This window comes from Trachemys scripta, chromosome 23 (genome assembly GCF_013100865.1).
Source record: "Trachemys scripta elegans isolate TJP31775 chromosome 23, CAS_Tse_1.0, whole genome shotgun sequence".
In the NCBI taxonomy this organism is placed as follows: domain Eukaryota; kingdom Metazoa; phylum Chordata; order Testudines; family Emydidae; genus Trachemys; species Trachemys scripta.
The window spans coordinates 15566171-15578510 of record NC_048320.1 but is presented as its reverse complement, the minus strand read 5'-3'; the positions used below and the strand labels follow the sequence as shown (position 1 = coordinate 15578510).

The 12340-nt window shown below is 44.0% G+C and overlaps 1 protein-coding gene across 4 annotated transcripts in view; it reads right to left on the bottom strand.

Moving 5' to 3' along the window:
• Positions 1 to 1586: 1586 nt before the first annotated feature.
• NBR1 (NBR1 autophagy cargo receptor) overlaps positions 1587 to 12340 on the bottom strand; it is a 29773-nt gene continuing 19019 nt past the window's right edge. For 3 of the 4 annotated variants that reach the window (XM_034755695.1, XM_034755693.1, XM_034755696.1), the window contains exons 18-22: positions 9824 to 10187; positions 9451 to 9545; positions 8401 to 8482; positions 7441 to 7546; positions 1587 to 4494 (exon numbers count right to left, since the gene is read on the bottom strand). In XM_034755695.1, coding sequence (XP_034611586.1) covers positions 4318 to 4494; positions 7441 to 7546; positions 8401 to 8482; positions 9451 to 9545; positions 9824 to 10187 — 824 coding nt within the window. In that variant the 3' untranslated portion in view covers positions 1587 to 4317. The remainder of the gene's footprint in view (positions 4495 to 7440; positions 7547 to 8400; positions 8483 to 9450; positions 9546 to 9823; positions 10188 to 12340) is intronic. The other variant, XM_034755694.1, reaches the window with a different exon arrangement.

Genomic DNA, 12340 nt, shown 5'->3' with positions numbered 1-12340 from the left:
CACCCTTTGAAATCCCAGCCCCACCCTTGGATTTTACAGAGCAGCTCTACAGCCCCTCTCAGCCCACTAGTGGGTTTCAGAAGTTTCCTTACACCTATGACCCACTTCCTCATAGATTCTAGGACTGGAAGGGACCTCAAGAGGTCAAGTCCAGTCCCCTGCCCTCATGGCAGGACCAAATACTGTCTAGACCATCCCTCATAGACATTTATCTAACCTACTCTTAAATATCTCCAGAGATGGAGATTCCACAACCTCCCTAGGCAATTTATTCCAGTGTTTAATCCATCAAGTGGGCCCTTTGGAGGTGAAAATGTATTTCTGAGGTTGGGACTAGGGAGCAGTAGGGAAGCATGCCATTCTCCCACAGCAACACCAGGGGTGTTTTTGTGCAGGTGTACAGCAAGCCTGTAGGCTCATCAGTCCACTGCCAGGGATCAAACTGTGCCCTTTAACAGAAAAGAGAAGAAACTTTATGCTTATTTGCAGAATTCTGTACCGTAGCAGAGGACTGATATTACCACCACTGGCAGATTTGGTGCAGACTGCACAAAAATTTCACTGACAGCAGCGTCATAGGGAGATTGATGCTGGCTGAGAGAGGAGGCTGTTTCAGGGAAGTTGAAACAGTAATTAGATAGAAAGGAATTATACAAATAAATACCAAATGGAATTTACCTACCAACACTACAAAAGGATGATAGAGTAGATCAGCACATTTGGGTCCATTATGTGACAATGTAATCCAGCAGGCACAGCTACGATTATGCTATGGCCACAGTCACATTTCATTATTTTAGTGTTTAACATTGTCTACACAGGACTTTTAATCCCCTGCTGTAGCTCCCTCACTACTGCTGTAGAGAACTGCTGAGTATCTAGGATTAGATAAAGGTGTCCTGTTTGTACCACTCTTATTCTCCAGCACTGCCTCCAGCTATGGAATTGCAGAGGGTTGTACAACAGTGGGAAGTTTTAGGCTGTGTCATAGCCTATGTGTCACTGTTCATACTTGGTTGGCTCAGGGCCTCAGCACGTGTTTGGACACTGGTAGCAGCTCAACAGAACTATGATAAAAGTCAAGCAGCAGCTTCTACCAGAACAATAGTAACAGAATGAGGAAATGAACCAAGATGTCCACTTAAATCACAGCTGGGAGTAAGAAGTTTGGCACAGACTACATCTGCAGAGTCATAATGCTCAGCAGCTCTGTAGAAACATTAGTTAAGTGACCTCACCCTCTTTATTAACCCTTGCTGTATTTCTCCCCTTATCCGTCAAAGGGATCACACAAGGGCCCTCACCAAAGCTGTGCCAAAACTGGAATTGTTCAGATGCTTTGTTTCCTGCTTCCTGCTCTCAACCCTGCTATCTAACGTAAATGAACTTTTTTCTTGATAAGTAATCTGCATAGTGGGATATCAATCACTAGTTAAGTGAAAGGAAAAAAAAAAAAAGACAAGGTATCCTACCAGTTCATAATATTAAAACGGTACTTGTCACCCCCATGGTATCACTGCAAGGCTACCAAGTGCACTTTAAGAGTTTGATGAACAACAAATAGTTAAGAATTTTATTATAAGGACTGAGGCAAAGATTTTTTTTTTTTATTTTTTTTTTACATCACATTTGAAGACTTTAAAGTGCTTATTCTAAATAATATACAAAGACCTTATCTGCACTATGGAATATATTATAAATTATATCATGCATCCATTAACAAAATATACAAAGCCAACAGAAATATATCTTAAGTCCAAGCATACATTATCTAAAACGATCAGGATACAGGAGAATGGCTTAGAGTTATAACAGTAAAACTAACCCAAGCATTATGGAGTGGGAAACTAAAGAGAATAGGTCTTGCAAACTTGAAAAGGTTTCAATCTCAAATGAAGTGAGTTACTTGCAAATCTTTCAGTGTTTAACAATTACTTAAAGTAGCTCAAATGGAAAGTTGTTTAAAAAGGAACCAAAAAAAAATAAAACCAAAAACCACCCACTCTCAGTATGAAGGTATGTATTAAGAGCAAAAAGTTTTTCTTGTTGAACAATCCATTTCAAAGTAAGATGCTTACCAGCAACTGAACTTCATCCTCACCATTTCATTCTCTGTAAGCTCGAGCTACAACACTACACATGCAGTTTGCACACATATTGTAGGCAGTAGCATAGTGGGGGGGAGCGGGGCAGCGGCCGCTCCCCCACTGAGCATCTTGGCGCCTTTTTAATTTTTACTCACTCGGCAGCGCTTTGGCGGCACGCCCTCACTCACTCCAGGTGTCTTTGGCGGCACTGAAGGAAATGCCGCCAAAGACCCACGGAGCGAGTGAAGGTCCCGCCACCGAGGTGCCGCCGAAGACCCGGAGCGCCGCCGGGTGAGTAAAAGCACCGTCCCATCAATAAAAGCACAGCAGCGGGTGGCGCCTTCTTTTTTGATGCTCCCCCTATTCCCACCTGGCTACGCCACTGACTGTAGGTGATGGAAAAGTATTAAAACTGCAGTTTTATCAAGTGAGGAATTATCTAGAATTGGTCCACAGCAGATAGAAATGTACTGGGGAAAAACACACTGCAAAATAGTCTCACTGTATTTCAAAATAAATGTTTAACAATTTGTTATCTTGCATCTTCTATAAAAATAGGTTTTAAACAACAAAATTGTATCTGATACATATTTTCTTTTAATACTTTATTTAATAGAATCTAATTTATATTTGTATGGCTAATGATTATTATATAGTCAATCACAATACTGATACTGCTTTGGACTCTTTAGCCACATCCTGTCAAAATATTAACACCTTAAATAGAAGCAGCAGAGATCAGAATTTAATATGTTTTCAATACTGTCAATGGTCTGAGGTTTTTTGTAGCAAGGAAAAAAATTCACTTAAACCATGACAGATTCAAAATAAGAATGTAGTCAACACTGCGGTCAAATCCAGATGGCTGGGTTCCAAGTTACAAAGTACTGGCACACTACTGCACAGCAGCGGATAGTGATGGTTTCTTGTCATTCCCAAGAATCAAACCCTAGCCCTGACAGGTTTCAAGGGGAATTATTTTCTCAGGTTTTCATCTTTCTCAAATACTGCACATAAGCCGCAATGGCATTGTATCATACAGTATAACTGTATACAATATACTGTAATTGTTACACAGTATAACCTGATTCATCAAGAGACTGGGTAGTTAATGCTGCTGGAGTTAATGCTTTTTTTAAAACCAGAAGTAAACCAAATCCTACCTCTCGCTCCCACTCACATTCCCAAACATAACTAGAATTCACACCCCCCACATAGGCCTGACCTATCACATTCTTCAGTTCTTTATCACTAAAGCAGAAGGTTTGCACTGCAGTGATTTGGAAAAAGTAAGTGTCAAACCTTCATCCTTTGCAAAAGGTCCCTAAGGATTCATAGGTGGACTTTTTCCTACAGTTCTATTCCCCTTTTAGGAAAATACCTTATGTAGGCTATGTGACTTTGTTTCTTTGCTGAAGAAATACATTTTGTACTATTCACCATTACAGATACTGTTCAGAAGCTGCTGGTGAATTAATTCTCATGCTTCATTCTATCTACAATGAAATTAAACAATGAAATTCCTGACCTTCATTAAGTACATTTAAATTAACATTGGTTATACTTTCAGTATTTTAAAATAAATTTTAATCATGGGTTTTTTTAGGTGTCTTTCATGTGAGAACCCCCCCCCTTTCTTTTTTTTTTTTTTTTTTTAAAAAGAGTGCTTAGGATGTATTTTTAATCTATTAATACTTCTATCATGCATTAGAAATGTCGATTACTTTAAAAAAAATCTCATCAGAAGTGGCAACTTGCTAGCTGTGTGCAGATCTTGAAGATTAGGTGAGACTACATTTCACAGCAGTGTCTGGCCCCTCTTCCCAATGTTTGTTCATGCTGAGGTCAGCAAAACAAAATCTCCCAACTGCCTAAAAACAACTTACACAGTAAAAGAGGAAGTTGTCACTTGTGTTGGAGAAGTTTAAAATAATTCTACTGAGCTCCTAGATACAAGAGATTTAGTATCAAATCAGATTTAAAAGTTATTCAACTATCTATCCAGTGTCTAAAGCAAAGTTAAAATTCGGGTCTTTGATTCATAAAATTCTGAGATGCGGGTGGTGTGTTTGAGATTTCAGCGAAGGAACAAATCAAGAATTCAAGAAAACGGGAAATGAAGTGCTTCTATCCCCCAACCCCAAAACCGAAGGAAGCCTGGGAGTAGTCTGCGGCTGTGGTGTTTAATAACAGTCTGGTTACACACGGGCGCTTCGGCTACCAGGAGAAGTCAATATCTGCTGCTGTACCAGTCGTTGTTATTGATCTGAAGCAATTCGGTAACTACTTGCACTACGTTATAGTTGTGTTTCTTCAGCAGTCTCAGGTTTAACTGCCTGTCACAGAATCCCATCTCACACAGATTGGCTAGGAGAGTGGCCGTCTGCTCTTCTGTAGTTGTAGGCTGCTTAAAGAAAAGAGAACCCTTTAAATTCAAAGATGGATTCAAGTGTCGACTCATGTTCCAAATGAATCAAGGTTACCATGTCCTACCCTACTGAAGTCAACAGGAGGATCACCCCTCAAGCTATGCTCTTTGGGGCAGGGACCAGGTACAGCCACCCTTTATATGTGGTTGTACATTTCATCACCCTACATACAAAGATTGTGTATGAAGAGCAATCAGAAAGGGGTAGAACTGAAGTCATGTTGGGGAACCTGAAGTGTGTGCCAGCACTATGGCTAGCACGAAGCATTTCACAAAAAGCACCAACTGTCCTCGTTTACAGAACATTTTAGAAAAATCAGTGATCTCTACCCAGAAACACCTGGTTTATTTGATTTTAATGATATGATATCAGCATGTGTTTAGAAATCAATGCCAGTTACTTGCTGGAGAAAACCCAGAATGATCCTAGGACCATGAGCAAATCATTATTTTAATGAGTAACTTGGTTATTTCCATGAGTAACTAAAGAACCATTATATGCTCACTGGCCAGAAGATGGACTAGATGGAAAAAAGATCTCAATGGGGATGTCTACGCTGCAGTTAAAACTCTGGGCTGACCCATGCCAGCTGACTCGGGCTGTCGGGGCTCAGGGTAACAGGCTGTTTAATTACAGTGTAGACATTCAGCCTCGGGCTAGAGACTGGGTTCCAGGACCCTGCGAGGATCCCATAGTTCAGGCTGCAGCCCAAGCCCAAACGTTTACAGCGCAATTAAATCGTCCCAGGAGCTCTGCGAGCCTGAGTCAGCGGGTACAGGCCGGCCGCAGGTGTCTAACTACAGTAGAGGCACACCCTAAGACGGGGGTCGGCAACCTTTCAGAAGTGCTGTGCCGAGTCTTCATTTATTTACTTTAATTTAAGGTTTTGAGTGCCGGTAATACGTTTTAACGTTTTTTAGAAGGTCTCTCTCTATAAGTCTATATATTATATAACTAAACTATTGTATGTAAAGTAAACAAGGTTTTCAAAATATTTAAGAAGCTTCATTTAAAATTAAATTAAAATGCTGATCTTACACCACCAGCCTGCTCAGCTCGCTGCCAGCCTGGCGTTCTGTTCACCTAGGCCGGCAGCGGGCTGAGTGGGGCCTGACCTCTGAAGCCCCCACACCCCCAGAAGGGTGGGTGTGGGGGGTTTCAGAAGTCAGGGCAGAGGGCTGGAGGGGTGTGGGGGGTTTCAGAAGTCAGGGCAGAAGGCTGGAGGGTGTGGGGGGTGCAGGGGTCAGGGCTGGGGGCGTGCAGGGCAGAAGGCTGGGGGCGTGGGGGGCTTCAGAGGTCAGGGCAGAGGGCTGGGGGTGTGCAGGGCAGAAGGTTGGGGGTGTGGGGGGCTTCAGAGGTCAGGGCAGAGGGCTGGGGGTGTGCAGGGCAGAAGGCTGGGGGTGGGGTGGGTCAGGGCAGAGGGCTGGGTGTTGGGGGGGAGGGCAGAGGGCTGGGGTGTGTGTATGGAGGTGCAGGGCAGAAGGCTGGGTGTGGGAGGGGGTTCAGGGCAGAAGGCTGGGGTGCTCGGCTTGTGGGGGTGCTCCCAGCCCCCTGTCCTCTGCCCTGAGCAGCTCATGGCAGGGGGCTGGAAGGGATATGTCCTGTTCCACCCCCTTCCCCAAGGCCCATCCCTACCTCTTCTCTGCCTCCTTTACCCAGGTCCGGCTTTAGCAAGGGGCTGCTGCATGCCGGGAGAGCAGGGCTGCCGGGCTTTTGCGGAGCAGCGAGCATGCTGCCACTCCTCCCCCCTCCCTTTGCAAGGGCCGGCACAGGGAAGGAGAGGAGGAGGGGCAGGAAAGCAGGCTGCACCACGGCTGGGGGAAGAAGCGGGGGAGGGGAGGAAGTTGGCTGCTGCAGGAAGAAGCTTCTGCCTCCTGCCCCAGCAGGGGAGAGCGGTGTGTGTGTGGGGGTGGGGGGGGGGGGGGGGGGGGGGGGGGGGGGGGGCTGAGTGCAGCCGCGTGCCATTCAAAATCGGAACACGTGCCGTAGGTTGCTGACCCCTGCCCTAAGAGGTCTCTCCCATCTGCAACTTTTATGGTTCCAGGCTGTCAGGAAAAACAGTGCAAAGAGACTTGTAATAGGGAGGTAACTCAGTTCCTAGCCATACTGGAATATACAAAGCCTTAAACAGCTGCTGAGATTTATTAGTGGTGGAAATAACGGTGAGATGATTAGCCAATCCCAAAAGGCATACACAACCAAGCAACAGATGACTTATTACACTAGATAAAACAAGGGCCTGCAGACACTCTAAAGAAGTCATGGGCTGAATGGGACACAGGTGATTCGCTGAAGGGCAACTGATTTTTCTGGGCTGAGTGGTTGAAACAATTCTCCTTCTTGCAACTGGCTGAAAGTTACGTTACACTGGAATATTAGGACATCAGCTGTCCAATCGCATCGCTATCTTATACAAGTCACTCTCTCCAATAACTCCAATGACTCCACTCAGTCAACAACACATAACTGTAAATCTTTCCTGGCAAAGGAAATGGCATAAATCTCATTTTTGCATCTTAAACTGCAGAATAGAAATAAACCTTCAAGACACTGGAGTCAATGTGATAACCATACAGAGCTCAGCTCTGACAGTTCAGCCTCCTTTGGACATGATCCAACTTTTCAGATTTAGTTGGTATTCAGCCAGTTATTGCTTTGTATGAACTGCTAGGATTACTAATGCCTCCCAATTAACCATATGTTGTTTGGCTTTCCTGAAGTACTCAGGGAAGCTGTGCTTGAGTCTGCAGTTGAAACAGTTACTGCCAAACCTGTTTAATATTTTACTGTTCCAAGAGTAAAAGGACAGGAGTTTTACCCCTATACAGGGTAACAAACTCCCATAATTAACATTTTTAATGCCAGGTTAACATTCTAAACAAACCCCTCCCACACAGTGCGTCAGAAACGAGAGATGCACCGACCTGTTCTGCAATGGCCTGTCCAGCAAACAGTGCTTTGTAGGCAGAGGCAGCAACAGACAACGCTCCTTTAACCAGCCCTCCTGCAATGCTGCTTCCTGGGGGGTGTCTGTGGAGAAGTGTGAGGTTATCTGGAGTCAGTAAAGGCAAGTGTGTGTTTCACTTCCGGTATCTCCCTCTTACAGAACCTACTGAGATTTAAGTCTCATTGGAAAAAGTGGGGTATTATCCAAAGGAATCATTCAGAGGCTATTTGTGGAGGTCGGTCCATTTCTTTCAAGACACCTTATCAACATGTTTTATGAAAGTATAGAAAGAGTGCATTCAAGACACTCAACAGCTATCTACAGTGGAACTATTATTTGCTTGCCCACAGAGATCTACAGGGTTGTATGTGGGTATGTAGCAGCATACTGTGTTGCCTGCCAAATACCTCTCTCAGAACAATCCTAACATGAAGATTTGCCATTACCATTTCTGGTCTCTGTTGGTCCCATCTACTTAACCAGATATTGTGCCTGGTCTCTTGACCCTTTTCTGTTTAGATTACTATGCTGTACATCCAACTCAGAACATCTTTATAAGTTGGTTGCATTCTCACTGTGTCTTTAGTTTAATTTTTTCCTAAGAATCTGAAAGACCTGGAGGCAACAAACCAGATTTTCAGAAGGACTCCGCTCTAACAGAAGCATGCAAGTCAAGGGCCAGATTTTCAAAGTGCTCATCAACTTTGGCCCCTTCATTTAGGTGCATAAATCAGAGCAGAGCTCTTTTAAAGATCTGGCTCCATTGAAATCAGTAATTGAATCTCTGAAATCTTGAATTGAATGTTACTAAGACAGGCTCCCCCCATCTCCACAGCCTACAAAGAGAAACTGTGCCCTTAATTGCTTCTCTTAGTTCAAAGAGATGCGAAGCCAAGATGCATCAATTCTGAAGTGATAACTGATTGGTTTCAATTACCTTGTGTATTCTGGGCACTTCAATTTATTATTATTTACAATTCTTGAAGGTCTTGGTCCAGGAAAGTCTTCATATCTGGGCTCTAGAAATAAATCAAAACAAGTGAGCAGGTGCAGTCAACAAGCATAGTAGACAGCTGTGGTTTGCGTATGCGAACTGAAGTGAGTAGTGAGGTTCCCACAGGCCACAAGAAACTATGTTTAACACAGACATCACAAGCTTGTAGGCAGCCAGTTCACCATACTCTAAGCTGGGTGCTGCAGCTATCCAGTGTTTGGGGATCATGGGATAAGGGGTACTTATCTTTCACCACCACTGCCCCTTTTCCCCTGCACCCTCTAATAAATAATAATAATAATAATAATAATAAATTGAGATATCCCATCTCCTAGAACTGGAAGGGACCTTGAAAGGTCATCATGTCCAGCCCCCTGCCTTCACTAGCAGGACCAAGTACTGATTTTGCCCCAGATCCCTAAGTGGCCCCCTCAAGGATTGAACTCACAACCCTGGGTTTAGCAGGCCAATGGACAAACCACTGAACTAACCCTCTGCATTCAGAAAGCACCACTGAGACAGACTGATTTCCACAGGGCCTTTTGTGGGATGCCTAGGAGTCCCACCTCTGCCTCAGCAACATCTGCCTCAGCAGATCTGTCTTTGCCAGAAAATGGGGTCAGGATTAGTTAGCACATCTCCAAATCCCTCTCTTCAGGCACGCTTCTACCCAAACAAGAAGTTAACCATTGCTGGTTGGATAAATTGAAAAGTCAAAAGGGATCATTTGTGTATAAAAGAATCATTCTGACTGTATGCTGTACTACTTTATCCCCAAAGAATTTATAGTATAAAAGACAACCATACAAAGAGCGTGGGGAGAAACTGCATCTTCCTTTGCCTCTATGGCAACTAGCAGATTTTAGACACTACTTTAATAGAAATAATATGCTGCAGAACCCAACAAACAGGTGACAACGAGTAGCGCATGTAGTTAACAGTGTATGTTACGAAGCAGCCGCCTATGGAATTTATAATATAGGCTGCAGGTACCTTCTCTTATTTGATCAGGAACAGTGGACGGTATTTCCTCTGTAAATGGCAAATTTGGTTTTTGGAGACTATGACTCTGAAGAAAAGAGGGGTTCCTGCAAAAAAAAAAAAGTTATATATAAAAACCATGTAGAAAGATATAGAAGCCAAAACCGCAAACCTCAGTTCTGGAGTCAGTACAGGCTGTACAGAAGATTCTTCCTTAAATGGTACAGCAGGATCTGAGACATTCATACTTGCATATACTTTTCAAACAGCACAAATGTAACTTTTTCAGTTTGCACACAGGGCTCAGGCTCAGTGCCCCATAGACATAGAATTTCTATCTTTAGCATTTTTGTTCTTGACACAGAAGCACCCACATCCTCCATACCTTTGTGGCTGGGGTAAGGTGCTGACGATCTCTGGGGTCAACGGTACTGCATCCAACGTCTGTGAAGTTGTTAAGATATCGTTGATATTATGGACCTGAGGCTGGCTCTCTCCTTCTGGGATCACCATCTCCATTTCAGTGTCTATCGCTCTTTCCAAACTGTGCTGAGAGAGGGCAGAGCTATACATAGACTCTCCCAGTGGACGGCTGGTATCGAAGCACTCAGGGAGAATAATGATATAATCCTCTGAAGAAGCAGAGGACATTTGGCTTTGAACTTCATCTTTAACATCCTCCTCCTCTTCATACTCTGCGTCACTAGGCTCCCCACTGAGATTTGCTCCGTCAGACACTGCAAGTTTCTCTAACAGAAGAAAAAGAATGGTGTACTAGAATTTTGCCATTAAGACCAGCTTGGCAACAAAGGCACCATTTGCCTACAAACACAAGACCAGAGCTCAGAAAAAAACTGCAGGACCTTTGGTACCAAGGCTGGCCAGGTTTTTTCCTGTGTGCACGTGGTGATGGTGTGGGCTTTCAACTGGCTGGGAAGCAGACCTTGTCTAAATGACCTTTGGCATGAGATTAGTGGGGTTGCACTTTGTCTTTGCTACTACCTGGCCTTCCGGCTGTATATCAGGTTGTTTACCCAGTGCTCACACAGGGGCAGAGGGGCAAAGAACTGCACTATGCCTGGGTACTTTAAGTTAGAAAGGCACTGTGACACTGCATCCCATATTCCTCACAGTGATATTATAATAATATGATTATGGCATAATTATGATGCATTTTGTACAAGATGGGCCATGTGAGGGGTCATTGGAAAAATTATGATTTGCTGAATATGATTATCCTATTTGTATGCATGTTTCATTTTTGCATCTAAAGTTATGAATATTGACTAAGTATCTGTATTTCAAATGTGCTTACTCTGGGTGACACCCACAACTAGCCTTCCAGGTACAACAATGAAGAAGCCAGACAGTGCTGATGGCCCATCAGCAAAGACAATGGACCCTGAAAGAACTTAACCTTCCTGTAAACGTTCCAGACAGTCTATAAGTAATGACAGGTTTCAAAATAGCAGCCGTGTGAGTCTGTATCTGCAAAAAGAACAGGTGGCACCTTAGAGACTAACACATTTATTTGTGCATAACTTGTAGCCCATGAAAGCTTATGCTCAAATAAATGTGTTAGTCTCTAAGGTGCCACAAGTCCTGTTCTATAAGTAATGGCTCCTATGACTGAGCAAGGTAAGCAAGGCCATGTGACCAGGCCACATGACTCTGGACTTCCATCTCGGGAGGTCTGTATTTTTCCACAAACTGGTCTAGGAACCAAGTTTAAAACAAAGGGTTCCTGCCACATGCTAGAGCAATATAAGGCAGACAGTGACATCCTCGCTTGTTCTTTACTCCCCACACAAGAGGATTCCTGGAAACACCTGAGGAACCAAGACTGAACTGGGGGAAGTGCTGGACCCAGGCTAAAGGGATTTTCTAGCCTGCATATGAAAAACTTGGGGATTCCAAGCTGTAAAGCAAGTGCAGCTTGTGCTTTATGAATCTGAAAGCCTATTTGTACCATCACTCAGGGTGAGAAACTACTAATGCATATCCAATCTATCTAGTGTGTTAAGCTTAGTTTGCGTTTTTGTTTATTTACTAGGTAATCTGCTTTGATCTGTTTGCTATCACTTATAATCTATCTTTTGTAGTTAATAAATTTGTTTTTGCTTTATCTAAACCAGTGAGTTTGAATGAAGTGCTTGGAAATCTTAGCTCAAGGGACAAAGGCTGTTGCATTTCCCCTTCACATTGACTGGGAGGCGAACTGGATAATAAATTCATAGGGGTCAGGGTTTTGACCAGGGCAGGATGGTACAACTCTGGAGTCCTACACTGAGAAGCGGGTGGTTATTTTGGCTGTCGCCTCTCTATTGCATGTAACTGCAGCTGGGTGTGTCCCTGCCTGTGTGATTGCTGGTGGAGGTGTAGGACCGGGAGCGGGTCTGTAACTTGTCACAGCAGCATAGTGTGAGAGGAGCCCAGGCTGGTGAGTCAGAGCGCTCAGTGGTACCCCAGTTCCAGGTGGCACCCCGGGGAGAACCCATTACAGGCACCTCCAGAAGTGACCAGGTAGCTGAAACCTCACAACCACACAGATCAATTGGGCTTGCAACTCACCTCCTTAGGGACTGAGTACAGATCTCCAGAGTGCACCCTAGCCCGTGGAAAAAGTGAGGGGATGTGAGAAAGGGACAGGCCATATTATTAAGTGAATGCAAAATGCAACATGCACACTAATTACAGTGAGGACTTAGAAATTTGAGCCTGATTTTCAGTCTTTGGCTAGGCAGGCACCTATACACAGATTACCAACTATCAACACAAAGCAAGAAGTGCTCCCATCTAGTTGTGCACACTGGGGCCATGTCTACACTTACAAGCTTACAGCCGCGCCGCTGTACGAGCGCTTATGTAGCTGTGTTATGTCGACGGGAAAGAGCTCTGCTGT